A 17905-nucleotide genomic window follows, 5' to 3' on the forward strand; every position below is an offset into this window, starting at 1 on the left:
AACAGGTTGACCCTGACCACATTGTCATCCCTAATCCTCGTTAGTACTAGTGAAGGTTAGAATAAGAATATAAGGTGTAAACTAGGAAATCATGAAGAAACAAAATTAGACTAAGTTAAAATTATGCATATAATATTTTGTGAGAATGATAGTACACTACAAAAAAAAAGATATATAGCATGGGTCATTTTATGGAGGTTAAAAAGACCTCCACAAATAGAGATTATATGAGCTGGTTATGATAGATTTTTTAAAAATTGATAATAGAGGAGGTTTTTTATTTTTTTTTGGAGGAGGTTTATAACCTCTGCAAATTGCAATACATTTTTCTTCGAGCAAAGACACGTGTTCCTCCCAAATCAGAAAAATTAGAATGAAATTTTCCGACAACCTAAGTTCAGTGTTGCAGCCTCAACCAATCGAAAACCTAAGTTCAGTGTCTTAGCCTTAACCAATCGAAAACCTAAGCCAACCATCGCGTGCAGCGATCTCCGTCGCGCTGTCCCGTCTTCGTCGCGTCGTCCCATCTCTGTCGTGCCCTTCCATCTCCGTCGCGCCATCACCGTAACGCCGTCGCGCCATCTCCATCACGCCGTTGCGCCATCTCCGTCGGCGTTGTCTTCTTCGCTTCATCTCAGTCGCGTTGTCTCTGTTTCCCCTTTCCGTCGTCGTGCCATCTCTAGAGGTTCCTTGTCCATATACCTTTTATGTTCCTGGTTAAGATTTTATGTTCACTGTGTGAGGTAGAAGTGTTGAATGTTATGTTTTGTTTTTTCTTTAACAGGTGATTCGGACATTGCTATCGAAGGGTGCTGCCTCTATTTCCTATCCTGGTAGTTATTTACTTCTCTAGTAGATAAACAATAAGGTTAATTTTCCTCTGTTGGCTATTTTATGTGAATAAAAGAAAAAGATAAAGTGAATTGAACTTCTTCATTGTGTTTAATGATGCTCACAATTTCTTTATTTGGTATTGAAAATAGCAAGTGCTCTGTTGAATTAAAAAATTCAGATGGTAAAAGAGTTGATAGCGTTGTTTATAAAAATGTCAAAATAAAAGACTAAGAGTAGAATACCAAAACGAAAACAAGCTGAAACACCGTGCAGGTTAAGTATCGTCCCCAATATGAATCACTCAGAAATGCTCCGATCAATGAGAACATGTAAACAGTTCCTATCCACTTACTGACATTATTAGCAGCACTCACATTGTCTTGTCCAAGAACTCTGGTTAGGAACAGAACCAAGTTCACTCCCACTCCAAAGAAGGCTAGTGTAGCTAGTGCTTGATTCACTGACAACAAACCAAAAGTGCATTCAGTCACGAATTATCATATACAATGGATTTATTGACCCTTCTACTAACAACTGTAAAAGTTATATTTGAAACTATTTCTTGAAAATTGAAAAGTGAATTAATCGATCATTTGTTCAGTACCTAGCAAGAGGCTTGCGACTTTCGCTCCTCCTATTTTCTTTTCATCCGCTCTGCTACTTCTCTCCATGACAGATTCCTCTATGTAGCTGCTATCTCCTTCTGTTACCTATTTCAAGTGCATGTACTTAGAATCAATGCATCGTACATACATATACAATCAGTTATTTTTCACCATGTCTATTACAGATTTTGAAGTCAAAAGTGGATCTATGTGGACAGTGTAATTCAAAATTTATGGAATCAGCGTTGAATTATTTGACATGTTAGACACCCTGTACTTTTAGACGTGTTAAATATGAGTGAGAGCTGTTCAATACATGTGTAGAAATAATTGTATGAATATAATTGTAAGAGCTAAAGGTTTCACTTTCATATGTAGCGACTAAGGATCCACATTCAATTCATATCTTAGTAAATGATATTTCCTGTAAGATTCTATCTGATTTGTGTTCCTTTGTTCTTGCTTAATTCTTATAATTAAAAATTTTCATGACAAAAGGTGATTTGGATCTTCTTCTTTTTTCAAATATGGTTGTGGTCAAAAACAAAAATGATGGAATGGGATTCTATATCCACATGAAATGTGGACTGAAATCACTTGTTCCATAATTGACAATTATTTCATGTAGCCTACCATTTTTCTTCCTGCACCATATCATTTTACTTAATTCCAGTTCAAGAAAAGAATGGTGATTCGTCCTTGGAGAAGGTTGGTTAGTGGTTGCTGCGGTTTGGCATTGTTAAGCTGTTGAAGGAGCGTTGTTGGTCTTTGAAGAAGGAGATACATCGCTGCAGGTAATAACCAAGTATTAGGCCTTTACTAAATTATTAATAATAAAAAATTGAAATTACATAATTTTCGATAGTGTGACGGCCTGCAAGCAATTCATCAACACCAAATTCGTCTTCTCTAATACTATATCAGTAGGCCTGACAGCAACTCAACTATAACTAATATTCTGGAACTGAATGATGCTAGATAGAACGACGCTAAAACCAAAAGGATTGGACCGACAACTATATCTGTCATCGAGCTATGTCAGTGTTTTCCTTTTTTTATTCTTAATTTTGTTGTCATTTTTAAAACTATTTAAAAACACGTGGGTAGGTACTGAAATGTAGTCCAAACTGTAAGAATTGAAAAGCCATTAGTTTTCAACTGGTCCAATTGTAATGGATTTTGTTACTATTGAGTTGAATTTATCTAGACGTTGTATCATACAACACGAAGCCTTTTGCTATTTGATTGAACTATTTACTAAGCTTGAATATGCTGATAAAGTTTGGAAACGCTTTTATCATCTTTTAACACTAATTAATTGATTAATAAATATTTATATATATATATATATATATATATAAATAAGATATTTGATTCTATTTTATAACTCGAAAAAGTATTCTCAATTGCTCTGAACGACAAAGCGCTCTCATATATTCTTGTCTCGAATTTCACAACCTTTTTTTAATAAACAATTGTCAAAAGTTCTTGTTGAAATTCACAATGTTTCTTCAAAAGAAACTCCTCTTGATATAGAACCTTCTATCCTTTGCTTACACACATCAAATACTCATTTTTACCTAATTGTTTAGATCCCTTACAAGAAACTGATAGAGAGGTTAATATCATTGACTTTGGGAAAAACAATACTGTTGAAAACTTGACCAATCCAATAGCCTTTGATATTGTTGTGGTTGACCATAGGAGACATGCTTGAGAGGGTGTTTCAAACAGGCCAAATTCACTAGTCAACATGGCATAACCAATTGTAAATGATACTTATATAATATGTGTACAGGTCAGCAATACATATATAATATTATTAATATTCACTCATCATCATATCATTTACTAAATTAAAATCATTTCTGAAAATAATAGCCTTTGAGATTAAGCAGCATGATATAGTAATAATCATCCACCATATTATATATACTTACACATGCATCACTCCAATCATAAAAAAAGTGTGTCGAACATTTCCTAACGAATTAATCAAATATAATTTACTTTTTTGAATAGTCTTTTTATAATACATTATTTGTATCTTTATTAGTATCTTTATTAGTATCTCCTTTCAATTTTAGAGCACATTAATTTACCATGTTTCTTATTTAGTTATTGGTGAACCATATTTCTTATATTCTTCTATGTTTTATAAGTGTTTGTGTATTTTATAAAATACACATTGTCATTTTGTTTAGGTATCTATTTCAATGGATAAATCTTGGATTGTTAAACCTCGGAATACAATTGAATACTCAATTGGTTTAAAAAAATTCTTAGATTTTGCTTTTGAAAATGGGGCTGTTGGAGATACAATTAAATGCCCATGTCCCAAATGTGGGTTTATGAAATGGCAAACTAGAGGCGTAGTTGAGGAGCACTTGATTTTAAAAGCATTTCCCAAAAATTATGTTATATGGAATCTTCTTGGTGAGAAACAAATAGAAGATATTTCTAGTAATGAAGATGATATACAAGAGGCATTTCATTATGAAAATCCAATGGAAACAATGATCAATGAAGCATTTGGGCACTATAGGCAAGAAAGTACTAATCTAGGCAGAACACAACCATTGGGTGTAGATGATGTTTTGAATGAAAGGCCAAAGGAGGATCATAATGAGTTTATTGAGTTTCTCAATGATGGAAATCAAACATTGTGTGACGGGAGCAAGTACACAAAATTAGAGTTTGTAATCAAATTATATCACATCAAGGTTTTGTGTGGATTAAGTGACAAGGCAATGACTATGATCCTAGATTTGTTAAAAGATGCATTTAATGAAGCAAACTTGCCTCTTTCGTTTTATGAGGCTAAGAAAACCATCAACAAACTTGGTCTTAACTATACCAAAATAGATGCATGTCCGAATGATTGTATGTTATATTTAAGAGATGATGAAAAAGATTTGCAAACATGCAAACATTGCGGTACATCTAGATGGAACCCAAAGAAGAAGAAAAAGCAACCTGCAAAAGTTTTGCGTTACTTTCCATTGAAACCAAGATTGCAAAGATTGTTTATGTGTTCTAAGACTGCAGAGCATATGAGATGGCATTCTTTAGAGAACAAGGATGGGTTCATAAGGCATCCAAGGGATGGTGAGGCATGGAAAACATTTAGTTTATTGCATCCTGAGTTTGCTTCTGATCCTCGAAATGTTCGTTTAGGCCTTGCTAGTGATGGTTTTAATCCTTTTGGTACTATGAGTTCTACTTATAGTATTTGGCCAGTGTTTTTAATTCCATACAATCTTCCACCATGGATATGTATGAAGCACACTTCATTGATCCTATCCATGATCATTCCAGGCAAGCAAATGCCAGGAAATAATATTGATGTGTACTTACAACCGCTTGTGGATGAGTTACGTGAGCTATGGAATGATGGTGTGGAGACCTTTGATTCTTCATTGAATGAAACTTTTAGGATGCGAGTAGCTCTTATGTGGACAATTAGTGACTTTCCTGGCCTAGGCATTTTATCTGGTTGGAACACACACACAGGTTTAGCTTGCCCTACTTGTAACTTTGATGCAAAACCTTGTCGTCTTCCTTATAGTAAGAAGTGGTGTTTTATGGGGCATCGTCGCTTTTTGAGTAGAAACCATAGATTTAGATTGAATCGTGTTCGCTTTGATGGAAGCACTGAAACAAGGAATCCACCACTAAAATTATCAGGATCTGACATTTTTAGGCAAGTTGAAAATATTAATGTTACATTTGGGAGAGGAGTAATTTTGGATGGTAGAGGAAAAAGATCTAGAGAAGAAGTTAAACAATGGAAAAAAAGAAGCATTTTCTTTGAACTTCCGTATTGGGAGTCTAATTTGTTACGCCATAATTTAGATTTCATGCATATTGAAAAAAATGTATTTGACAATTTGGTGTATACTTTGTTACATGAAAAGCCTAAATCCAAAGACAATGTAAATGCTAGGAAAGATTTAAAGGAAATGGGCATAAGAGAGGATCTTTGGCCAGATGATAATGGAAGATATCACCTTGCTTTGTTTTCACTAACTCGTGATACCAAAAAGTTGTTTCTCAAAACTTTGAAAAATGTTATAGTACCGGATGGTTACTCAAGTAACATTTCTAGATGTGTTGATGAGGTGCAACAAAAAATATTCGGGCTAAAAAGTCACGATTGCCATATTATTATGGAGCAATTACTACCGCTGGCAATACGTAATTTGTTACCAAACCATGTCATTGCAACCTTGGTGGAGTTTTGCTCATTTTTTAAAGTCCTTTGTAGTAAAAGTTTAAATCCACAAGAACTTGAAATGCTTCAAGATCGCATTGTGCTAACACTTTGCCACTTAGAGATGTTATTCCCACCATCATTCTTCACAGTTATGGTTCATTTAACTGTCCATCTGGTGGAGGAAGCAAAACTTGGAGGTCCAGTTCATTATCGATATATGTATCCTATAGAAAGGTAATGCTTAGTACTTTTAGATTAAGGTATCATTATCATAAATATCCAAGTTGTTTACTCTAATTATTTCTCATTATTATAGGGAATTAGGTCATTTAAAGACCTTTGTACGAAATAAGGCAAAACCAGAAGGTTCTATAGTTGAGGGATACTTAGCTGAAGAGTCTCTTACCTTTTGTTCTAGATACATTGAAGATATAGAGACAAGGTTCAATAGAACAAGACGTGTTTGTGATAAAACAGGTGATAATGAGCCTTTTCTGTCATCTATCTTCCCACAAGGTGGGAAGCCAGTAGGAGGTTCCTCGAATTTTACTTTAACTCAGATGCAAAAGCTACAAGCCCATCGATATGTGCTTTTAAATTGTGCAATAGTCACACCATTTGTTGAGTGAGTAATCTACATTAAGTGTGTGATTTGTATTTAAACTAATTAAATTATATTAGTCATGTTGTTTGATTATATATATATAGTGAATTTAGACAACTAATAAAAAGAAGTTCAAGGGGAAGGCGACCTTCAACCACTGAGATCGAAACTAGAGTGTTTAAAGAGTTTGTTGATTGGTTTCAAAGGCGGGTGGGTTATCAAATAGTACACTTTCTGTTATTTACTATGTTTTCTTTCAATTATGGCTAACATAACTTCTTTATTTAGATTATGAATCCAGAAACAACAAATACAATGTCTAATGACTTAAAGTTTCTAGCACGAGGTCCATTGGAAAATGCTAACAGATTTACTGCGTACAACATCAATGGGTTTAAATTTCGAACATTGACTCGAGATGAGGGATTGAGAACACAAAATAGTGGTGTGTTTTTAACATCTAATACAGCTTGTGTATCAAGCAGTGTTGACAGGAACTTAAGGCAAGTAGACTTATCCTATTATGGAAAGTTGGAGGATATCATTGAGCTTAATTATTATGGTCAATTCAAAGTTGTTCTTTTCAAGTGTAAGTGGGCAGATACTACACGAGAAAGAGGATATAAAAAGGATCAATGGAATTTTAATTGTGTTAACTTTGATAGACTAATTCATATTGGAGATCGTGAAGAACATGAACCTTATATTTTGGCATCTCAAGCACAAATGGTATATTATGTAGATGATGTGATCAATAAAGGATGGAGTGTTGTTGTGCATTTAAAGCCAAGAGATTTGTATGAAATGGGAGAAATAGTAGAAGAGGTATATGAAAATGAGCCATACCAAGATCAAGAGCTAGAGAAATTTTATAGTAATGACAATGAATATGTGCAATTGGCTACAAACCATTTAGATGGTGATATCCCTGACTCAAATGTATGAGTTGAAAAAATAATTAGTAATAAATTTTTTCTTAAAGGTAATGATTTTTTATATTCAAAGTTATTTTCAATGCATGTATACTTGACTCATGTTTGATTTTTTAATGTTGCTTCCTCTTGTCAATTTCAGGTTAGGAATGACATATATATAAAGAACCTATAATAAAAAGTGTACTCTTTATTCTCCGATTCTCTTTCTTCTCTAGTTCTCTTTCTTCTCTGGTTCTCTTCACAGGTTATAACTTATATACAATTTCTTGCACTTCATTAGCTTCTAGGAAAGCATAACAAATCCTCATTATATACAATTAGATAATATGTCATTATAGAATTTTCTTTAGAATTTTCTGCTTCATATTCTTAGTTGACTTTTCTCAATAATTAAGATGTTAACCAATTTGTCCTTGTAGAGTTTATAAACCTCATCTTGTCAGAATCAATTCTGCAACAGAGAGCATATATTGAAGGCTCCACAGGTGGTTTCTTTTGTTTTCTGTCCTTCTTCTCTTGCTCTCACCCTGGATGGTTAGAACTATGAATCTCTTATTTTTTTTCTCAACTACAAATTCTCTTCTATACTTTTTGTTTAGTTTTCTTCCTTTCTGTGGGGGGAGAATAAATGCATTATGGGTACTTTGTAAAATGCTTGGAATAAATGCATTCTGGTTGTGAACTTTAACTATCTAAAGCATTTTTTTTTTTCTGATCTAAGAGCACTGTAAGTGAAATGGTTCACTCCTAAAGAAGTATTTATTAATTTCCTATAAATTGCAGTGCTTTTATGTTATCCATCATGAACTAAATCTAGTGAGCAAAAATCTTTTGGCAAGCATGTACCACTAATAAACAATGAAGACCTAATGGTTATAATTTCAGTATTCTCAGTATATGGAATTTTGTTATAATTTCCATTTATATACACCAAATCATTTGACACATAAAAGAAATCGTTCGATAGGAATTTGTACTTCACTTTCAATTTAGATTAAGTATGATTTATGTTATCGAATATATTGATAATTGTTTGTCATTTCCATAATTGGTTCTTTGTTTTCTTTGATGATGTAAAAAGTTTATGTATCTATCTTTTCCTTACTTTCTTGTGGATGTGCCTCCCTGTAGGTGCTATCAAAGAAGCAATCAATACATTAAGGAGCAATAATGTTAATGCATTTGTTTTGGACCTAAGAGATAATAGGTGATTAGGCAATGAACATTTCCCATTATGTACTTTCAATCACTAGTTTTCTGAAGCCTTTTATTTGTTGCAGTGGTGGTCTTTTCCCAGAAGGAATTGAGATTGCCAAAATTTGGTAAGATAGGATTATCAACTATTGGCAAATTTACACCTTGTATTATGTATCATTTTTCTTTGGTGGCACTTGAAAATATGCTTGATAGTACAACTTATAGTCATTCCATGTCTGCATAGGTCACTCCATCATTCTTATCTTTTATGTCAGAAGTGTTCAAACCATATTATCAGAAACGCCTCGTAATATTTAAAATTATTTGCGTAACTAAAATAGGTTGTGAAATTCTTTCAAAAATCAATAATCCAGTAGATCCAACAGTATCATCTTTAAATTTTCTTTTACGTAACTATCTTGCATGCAGCTTTGAGTTCTAGTTAAATTAAGAAAGCTAAGTTCTAATGGATATTATCAACCAGGTTGGACATAGGAGTAATTGTGTATATTTGTGATAGTCGTGGTGTTCGAGATATACTTGATACAGATGGAAGTAGTGCACTGGCAACATCAGAACCCTTGGCTGTACTGGTAAGTCTTGCTTTCATCTGTTGCATCAACATCGAGTAAAGAGTAGGCTCAAATGCATACTAGAGAGATATGATAGTTCTTATGGTCTCGTAGGTTTTTGTGTGCAAGTTCCTTAAACATGATTTTACAGAATTGCAAGTTGTGTTTGGCATGAGAAGCATATTTCGAGAGTCAAGTGGCATTGAACAGAGATGCAGGGCTATTAATTAGTTGGGGGTGTTTGAGAATTCCATTGACTCATTATATCACAGTTAAAATACTCTCTCATGTCAAATTATCTCCATATACTGAGAATACTGAAATTATAATTATCACAGTACAGAAATAAGATAGTTTTGTCTAAGTGGGTATGAGAGAGTCTCAAACAAAACTGATGGAAATAAGAAAACAATCATCTATGCAATTCTATGGGTCTTCGTGACTTCTGAATTATGAATCTATGGAACTAATAATGTCAATGTATATACAGTTTCAATTAAAATTAGAGACCAAAGATCCATGCATTTTACAGACAAAGCCTACTTCAAATTAATTGCAAGACACTGGTTGTAGAATTCTGCTACATGTCAGATCTATGCATCTTAATAGGAACCTAAAAGATTGAAAACATAGATTTAATTCCTAAAATCATCTCTCTTGCTAGTATTTACCATTAGTAATCAGAAAAACCTCAATCCTCAAACATGGTTGTAAAAGGAAAGGAAAATAATGTCATATGAACTAGTTATTATTACCTCTGCTATGCTTTTGCCAGAGCCAAATGCACCTAAAATATTTCCACACAACAAACTTAGGCAACTAAAATAAACAATAATATTAAAAATGCCAGATTCAGTACTCCCTGTTGGCAAGTTATGGCTTGTTAGTTGCTTACCTTATTCAGCTTTGTTTCTGCAGAAGCATGGAGCATTCTTTTTTTCAGCTTTTCTTTCATCAGGTTCATGGCAAATTTGTCTAATTCCTTCTCAGTTCTTTTTTCCTCCTTTTCACATTTTGCACTGAAATTCTCCTAAGCTGATTTGCTTCTTTGAAACAGCTCCCCAAGTGAAGTCCTGTGTTCTTTCTTTGCTGCAGCAGTTGTTTCAGACAGTTCAATAGCTGTTCCAAAGAGATATCCCTGGAGTGGACAAATTGCAGCACCATTTCCATTTGGTTCTGCACCTTCTATTGGCTTTCCACTGAGTGTTATTATCTGGAATTTATCGAGTATCTCTTTGAAAGGTGCCATACCTTGCTGTATTGGTCGTCTCTCACAGTTGCAAATTCTGTAAGTCAGTGTAACCTAAACCTCTCTGGCATAATGATATTAATAACTTTATGATTCATTTTTTCCTCCCTGTCTTGCTTTCTGCATCTCTCCTCAACTGTGCTAATTTTTCTCTATATTCTGTTTCTATTCTATCCAAAGCAGCATTCTGTTTATATTATACCTTGTAACATGCAGACTAATTATTCACACTCATGGATTACAGTAGGGTGATAATTATTCGCACGCATTCTGTTTCTATTATATGTGTACTTTTGTAATGACAAATTCATTGCATGTAAATAGGTTTGAGGGTACTCACCCTTGGATTTCACTTGGTTTTCCTGTTGTGCTCCCCCATGCTGAAAGTGATCAAGCTGCAGGCAAGTCTCACCCTTGGATTTGATTTTTCTAAATACTATCTAATTTCCTTGATTTAGAACTACATACATATTAAAGAATTATGGTCACTGTTTTGTATGATAATCCCCATGCATTCTTTATATCTAGTTTTCATTGTTGTGATTCACTTTTGGTTTCTCATAAATATATGTAGCCATGCCAAAGGTGAAGCGTTTCCGAAATCCACAAAAATCATCACTTCAGCCTCCAACTAATTCTTTACCATCAACAAATCCTGCACCAACAAATGAAACCTCATCACACACTTCAATGAGCACAACACCACCAATAGATTCCTCATTACCCACTGAGAACTCACAGCAACCTGAAACATCTACTAAACATGCTCGACGTGAATCTTCATCATATTGGACTGTTCATGCAATAGGTATATGTCATATTTATTTTTACATGATCATAATTTTTAAAATTTTACTTATGGTTAAGTAAGTTGTTTTATGGTTAAAGACTTAGAAGGAGTTATCAAGAAAATTAAGGTGAAGGTCAGAGAAGTAAATAACTTACCTCGTGGGGAACGCATCATTGTGGACTTTGATGAGTTAGGCATGGCAATTGGTGAAGGACAAGGCGTGCTTGCAGGATATTGTGGTACATTGGCAATTGATTGTAATTTGTTTCCAATTAATTTTGAAAGATGGTCTGGGAAAACAGGCATGCCTGACACTTACTTTTTGGAATGCTTTAAGGAAATATTACAGGTATATCTTTATGCATGTATGACCTTATATCTTTTGTAAATGTTACATTTACTCAAATGTTTACACACTAACTATGTCTTCTTTTTTCAAAAGCCTCGGTTTTGTTTTAAGACTGGTGAAGCTAGTGCACAACGGTATTGCAAACTAACTCTTGGTAGGAAGTGGGCTGCACATAGGCAGAATTTATGGAATGAGTTCTATGATCCAACAAAAAGCAAAAATGAAATCATAAGTAATGTGCCAAATGGTATAGACAGAACTCAGTGGGCTCATTTTGTTACTTATCGTCTAAAACCGGAAACATTGGTACAAGTTACATTATTTTGAATGGTGTGAATTGTTTGTGTAGATATTTTTTTATTGTTGTGTGAACTTACAATTTTGTTTGTTCATAGGAGATTTGTAAAAAAAATAGAGAAAATTGCAAAAAGCAAGTAATTCCTCATACTGGTGGTTCTAAACCTATGTCAAGAAGAAGACATGAGATGGTAATGATAGTAGTTAACATGACACTATACTATTTTTTAATTTTTACTATTTAACTTAACTTCTCTTTTTATTTAGTTTTTGGAAACTGGACAACTGCCTAGTCGGGGAAAGTTATACATTGATACTCATAAAAGAAAGGATGGATCATTTGTAAATGATGCGGCAAAGGCTATATCGGTTAGTTGTACCATAATATGATATTTTCGTGCATTTTCCTTCAATGTTTAGCGTTTTCACTACATATTGTTGTATGCCTATAGGAACAAATTGAAGTGGGTTTGACTCAAAGCACTAATGATGAATCAGAGGTTTCTCCTAATGATGTTGTTGGTAGAGTGTTAGGCCCAGAGCATTCTGGGAGGGTGCGATGCATGGGTTTAGGAGCAGCTCCTACTAACTCATTTAGAAATACAAGATTTCGACTTTCGGATTTAAGCAATGCTTCATCTAGTGCTGCCACATCATCAACATCTTCTGATCAATGGCAACAGAAGTACACTAATTTAGAATCCCAAATTCAAACCACCTTGGGTGCACTAAAAGCCTACATGATAATGAAGGAAGGAAAGATCCCTGATGAATTAACTGCCTTCTTTGATCCTCAACCACAAGTAAGTTATGTCCAGCCTTTGGAAACTAATTATCTTGGTACTTATTTGTGATGTGATTTTTGATACAAGAATTATACTGTATCGATGTGAGTTAATCATCGATACCAACTAATCATGATTTTTGTGCAGGTCAATGATCTAGTAATAAACTATTTTAGTATATGCATGTTGATTTCATGATTTGAGGTTGACTTCCTTCTTGCAGCTAATATTTATCTTTTATAATTTCAGCAAACTGGTGATGCAAATGAGCCCGAGTCTTCTATGGGTACAAGAGGATCATCTGGTGGTAGCAACATTTAGGGTGTTGATGATGTTTTTTAGGATGAAACTATTTTAGTGTGTTATGAACTTTGAGTAAGTATGGATTAAGTTGTAATTGTTTCAATTTAAATTGCTTTTATGTTAATATGTTGATTTCGAGAATCAAAAGTTCTAATGATATATATTTGAGCACTTTGGTTGAAGTATTTGATTGAAGTTTACAAAAAATATTGTTGATGTAAAAATATAAGTACCTCAAATGATGACATACATTGTCAAGTATAATAGGAAATTCTAATTACAAACAAAATATTGTTTTTTTTTATGAGATTTGAATAATGCAAGAAAAATACAGTATTAAATCTACAAATTAAATAATACAAATGAAACAGGTTAAAATTTTTACAGTATAATCCTCAAATTGAGAAGGGTATTAACCCCGACAAAAAAAATGAAAAATAGAAATTTTGGAATCAAATAGGTTTATGGAAATAAAGGAGGTTTTAAACCCCTACAAAATATTAGTCATGAATAGGAGAGGTTATAACCCTCCATTAAAAAACTTCCACAATATAAACATGATACCAGGGGTTATAGAAAACCTCCACAAATAACTTGTGGGGAACCTAACTGTGGAGGTTTGAAAAACCTCTGCAAATTATTTTGTGGAGGGTAAAAACCCCCACTAAACGAAATTAAAACCTCCATAATTTAGCTTTTTTTTTTGTAGTGGTAGATTATGTGAGTAAGATAAAGACGACAACATGACTGGGTGGGTGCGAGTTTCACTATCCTTATCCCCTTTCCCATTTCTAAAATAAAAATTCTTTTGCATTCTCATTTTCATATCCAATTAGTATAAAAATTTTTGTCACATCATCATCCTCATTGGCTAACAGGTAAACCTATACCAACATTTGTATCCCCTTACTATTTCAAATAATTAAGTAATATTTACAACAAAATAAATCACAACAAAGGAAACATGATATTATCAAGGGTTCAATATTGGATAAATCAATATCAAGATAGAAACTACAATTGCATAAATCTCAAATCAAAGTATCAACTACCAATTGGATAAAGGTCAACTTATTATAAAAAAAAAGTGTAAAATTAATTAGATATGTGTCTTAAAAATGATTTGTTTTGATGAAATTAAGGATTACATTTTTTGAATTGCAACACACAATTTAAATAAATTGTACAAAGGAAAAAAATGTAATAAAGGTTGTAATGAGAGGAAAAATCCCTTGTAGATTTGGGTAAACTTGGTGGATATTGAATGAGTTAAATTGTTGCAAGATAATGGAAAAAAATTGCAAAATAGCAAAGGTTTTCAAATGAAAGAAAACTAAGGGTAAAAAAGAATAGAAAAGATAAACTTTGTATATTACCCATTAAACTAAGGGTTTACACAATTAAAACATTTGGAATTTAGAGTTAAACATTTTTATGTAAAACACTAAACAATAAATAAAAAACATTAAAAGTGAGTAGAAATAATAAATTTTTGTTGTAACATCCCGTCAGAATATTACTAATTTAAATAATAAAATAGGGAAAAAGTAATTACGCCGCATTTAATAATACCTCATTTCTCAAAACACGGGAAATTAAAATTTTATTAAATAAAGAAAGTACTCTGAAATCCACAATAAAATACTCGGGTTTTATCAAACAGGCACAAGCCTTTACAATTTATTTCCAAAACATGAAATAATATAAAGATAAAACTCCCGAGCTATCCCCTATCTGCGGCTAAGCTCCACCAGAACCACTTGCATCAACATCATCTCCTCACGTGTACCGCGTACACGATCATCGTCAAACACAAGCAGATAAGGTGAGCTTAACATATTAAACATAATAAACACATATACAGATGGTAATCACCCATACATATATATATATATATATATATATATATATATTTATATCATATATATATATATATATATATGTATGGCCAAAGGGATTTCCTCATTCGATTCCATATCACATGGCCATAACCATGTTATTCGTGTTCTACATCTTCTAATGATTACTTCAAGGTAACTTGCTGCCATACCTACCGGCCACAATCGATAGAGCACGTGCGGGAACCATTGCTACGGATCGTACACCGTAATGCCAGGTGGAGTTCCCAAATACGAACATAGTTCGCAACGTCCCAAGACTACCAAACTCGTCAGTCAACTACTGAGGAGGGCAATCTATCTAGACCCATCCGTACTGGCCACAACCAGCACACTCACATCGGCAACACTCGCCAACCAGAGCTACAACTCAAGAGTTCCTCGTGTTCATCCGTCATCCCAGGCCACAACTCAAGATATGTTATTCCGAGCCACAACTGAAGGAATACCACGTGCTTTAACCCCTATCCCGAGCCACAACTCAAGGAACACCAACAATCCCACCTTTGAAGCATCACCAAAAGCCTTATAGATCACGCCTATAGAATCAACAACCCAAGGTTGCAGCAGCAAAATCGCCTAGCGGGGGACACGTACCGCCAGGTGCTACCAGCTTCCAGACCGCCTAGCGGGGGACATGTACCGCAAGGCACCAAGCGCCTCAAAAATTCCCAATGCTGCAGACACCGCCTGGCGGAACCACCCTCACTGCCACGTGCATGAGTTCTAGATGCCCACTGATGTAGCTGATATCGCCTGGCGGAAAGCTCTCTGCCGCCAAGTGCCACACTGTTCCAGAGCCCATTGTTTTGTGTCTGTCGCCTGGCGGGTCGCTCCCCATCGCCAGGCGCCACGCCAGTACCTGCGCAATACTGGCTTTTAGTTCAGATTATAGCACACCTTTGCACATGTTGCTCTCGCTTGCCCTCATCCCAGTGTACCCCTAACATACGCCTTGCGCTCTATAATATTCCAGACCTTATAGTACCTCACTTGTACATTCATCCTCTTAGTCATATAGACAATCTCAAACATTCACACTTATAATTTATTTAAAGGACTCTAAGTATTTCCTCCCAAAACAACCCACCACTATATTCTTTTTCTGTACCATTAAACATACTCTATGTTTAACTAAATATCAATTGATTCAACTAATTCAAGCCAACCCTCAACTTGACTAATTCAGCTTATGGAAACCTATGCCAACCATTGTGATATTCGAACTGTAGCCACAATACCATTTTAATTAATTCTTTCAACATAATTAAGCCATTCCAATTCTTTCTAGTTTAACACATGCATTAATCACCCTTCCTACTACCATATCTAACATTTTCTCAACCTTGCTTCTGTGTACTAAAATTGTCCCTATTTTGAATTTCACTCCTGCAACCAAGCTCAGGTTCACCCTCACTGTTTTGCGCCTACCGCCTGGCGGCATGACATGCTCCGCCAGGCGGTGCATCAGTTTCTGGAATTCCCAGAACTGTTACTGCACCTATACAAGTCCTCCACCCCAATTTCTCACGAGTTCTCCAAATAGACCACCATTCCAATGCTTAAAGGTTTATGATACTTTTATATTGTTTCCAACCTACATAATAGTAGTAACCTTCTCTCCTTAATTGAGTCTAGAATCTCAACCCTCAATTCTTAAACCCCAAGAGGTATTCATACAATTTTTCATCCAATTTAGTCTCTAATTACATGTAATCCAATGGAATATGATGCCTAATCGCTCATAAACATTTAAGACTTTAATTTCCTCCACTCAGAATCACCCCAAAAACCCAAAATCATCAAAATTGAATAAAATAGACTCGCGTCACCTGGCGGAAATTCATCACCGCTAGGCAATTCATCAGGAAAACCCAAAACTGGGTTACAGGCTTGTGTTGCCTGGCGGTACAGGGCTTCATTGCTAGGCGGTTCCTCGCGGGAACCCAGAAAACACACAACAATGGATGAGCTGCCTGGCGACTATGTGTAGCCCGCCAGGCGATTTCTAGAAAAATCCCAGAAACTCTAAAAATTTAGCAGAAACACGACGAATTCATGCATTTCACAATATACACATCATGCAATTCAAACTTAATGTAAATTAGACGCGTAAAACTCCCTAACCTGATTTCCTTAGCTTAGCTTTGACTCTTGAAAGCTATCCCTTGATCACCAATGGCCTCCTTTGTCTTTCTCTCCCCACTCACCCTTTGCCCACTCAATTCTCACAATACACACTGAATCTCGTCCTCTCTGCTCTAACCACAATAACAACTCAACAAAACCCTTTTTCTTACCCCTAATTAGCTTTTTTAATGTGGCCTTAATGTGGTTTAATTGCACAAAAACAAAAATGTCATTAATCAAATGTTAATTACCACTTAATGGCCTAATGTATTCTGTTTTTCAGCCACCCTTGGCTGCCATGTCTGCTAGGGTTTCCTTTAACCCTTCAAATTCAGTCCAAAACCAAAAATAGCAAAAAATAAAGTTTAGTTTGGGTTCTTCAAGGCTTGAACCCACAACCATGCTAATGCCAAATCCATGCATAACCATAAAGCAAATTCATGTTTTTTGCTAACTAATATAATTCAATCATTATGTCATTAATCAACATGCTCAATCATATTATTAAAACAATAATAATTAAATAACACATAATTGGCATACATAAGACTTGAACCCAAGTCCTATTACACAATCAAGTACTCTCAACCATTTAAGTTAATACTTTTGCACATCATACAAGTTAGAATTTAATGGCATAAAGGCTCTCACTTCCCACATTTATTAATTAATTATTTATTTAATTAATTAAATTTCGTGGGTCTTACATCTGCCTTATAAATTATCTGATCCATGAAATTGAGGTTTTTGTTTCTTGAAATGTAATTTGAACAAAATTGCACAAAGGAGAAAATATGTAATCAAAGTTGCAATAAGAGATAGAAAGTACATTTGAAATTTAAATGAACTTTTTGAATTTTAAACACGTTCATCATTTGAGAGAGAATAACAAAAGTATTGTGTAGAAAGAAAATGATTATGAAACTAAGGACCAAAGAATACAACGAGTATAAGTTTTTTGCTTATATAATAAAATATCGATGTTTTAGTAATTCAGAATGGAGACGAATACGAGAACATGAACGAGTTTTGAGATGACTATGGAGATAAAGATGAGGTAGATGTGTATATATTGATCCCTCCTTATTCCAATTTAAAAAATAAGATATTATTGATACTCATATCCTTATTTCAAAATATA

The 17905-nt window shown here is 34.3% G+C and overlaps 2 protein-coding genes across 8 annotated transcripts; one reads left to right on the forward strand and one right to left on the reverse strand.

The window, feature by feature from the left end:
• The first annotated feature begins 334 nt into the window (after positions 1 to 334).
• LOC114185743 lies at positions 335 to 12943 on the forward strand. 7 transcript variants are annotated; one of them, XM_028073631.1, is made up of 18 exons: positions 335 to 685; positions 785 to 833; positions 2113 to 2233; positions 7334 to 7438; positions 7614 to 7728; positions 8326 to 8401; positions 8475 to 8516; positions 8876 to 8984; positions 9882 to 9921; positions 10021 to 10251; positions 10537 to 10613; positions 10787 to 11020; positions 11101 to 11351; positions 11445 to 11657; positions 11747 to 11839; positions 11916 to 12017; positions 12101 to 12451; positions 12683 to 12943. In XM_028073631.1, exons 12-18 carry the CDS (start codon positions 10789 to 10791, stop codon positions 12752 to 12754), a joined length of 1314 nt encoding a protein of 437 aa, XP_027929432.1. In that variant the 5' UTR covers positions 335 to 685; positions 785 to 833; positions 2113 to 2233; positions 7334 to 7438; positions 7614 to 7728; positions 8326 to 8401; positions 8475 to 8516; positions 8876 to 8984; positions 9882 to 9921; positions 10021 to 10251; positions 10537 to 10613; positions 10787 to 10788; the 3' UTR covers positions 12755 to 12943. The 7 variants fall into 7 exon arrangements, with proteins under 7 accessions (XP_027929432.1, XP_027929431.1, XP_027929436.1 ...); XM_028073630.1 differs by having other exon boundaries at positions 7614 to 7679; XM_028073635.1 differs by lacking the exon at positions 7334 to 7438.
• On the reverse strand, positions 880 to 1511 carry LOC114185744 (protein NRT1/ PTR FAMILY 7.1-like). Its single transcript, XM_028073637.1, has 2 exons — positions 1439 to 1511; positions 880 to 1294 (listed from the first exon to the last, which is right to left on the reverse strand). Exons 1-2 carry the CDS (start codon positions 1503 to 1505, stop codon positions 1062 to 1064), a joined length of 300 nt encoding a protein of 99 aa, XP_027929438.1. The 5' UTR covers positions 1506 to 1511; the 3' UTR covers positions 880 to 1061.
• Positions 12944 to 17905: the final 4962 nt, after the last annotated feature.

The sequence above is a fragment of the Vigna unguiculata genome, chromosome 5, assembly GCF_004118075.2.
Source record: "Vigna unguiculata cultivar IT97K-499-35 chromosome 5, ASM411807v1, whole genome shotgun sequence".
NCBI classification, from domain to species: Eukaryota; Viridiplantae; Streptophyta; class Magnoliopsida; order Fabales; family Fabaceae; genus Vigna; species Vigna unguiculata.

Coding starts and splice junctions, on each gene's coding strand:
- LOC114185744 (XM_028073637.1), bottom strand. CDS start 1,505: ATGGAGAGAAGTAGCAGAGCGGATGAAAAGAAAATAGGAGGAGCGAAA. Junction 1,295..1,438: donor AGTCGCAAGCCTCTTGCTAG/GTACTGAACAAA, acceptor GTTTGTTGTCAG/TGAATCAAGCACTAGCTACA.
- LOC114185743 (XM_028073631.1), top strand. CDS start 10,789: ATGCCAAAGGTGAAGCGTTTCCGAAATCCACAAAAATCATCACTTCAG. Junction 11,352..11,444: donor GCTTTAAGGAAATATTACAG/GTATATCTTTAT, acceptor TTTTTTCAAAAG/CCTCGGTTTTGTTTTAAGAC. Junction 11,840..11,915: donor CAAGAAGAAGACATGAGATG/GTAATGATAGTA, acceptor CTTTTTATTTAG/TTTTTGGAAACTGGACAACT.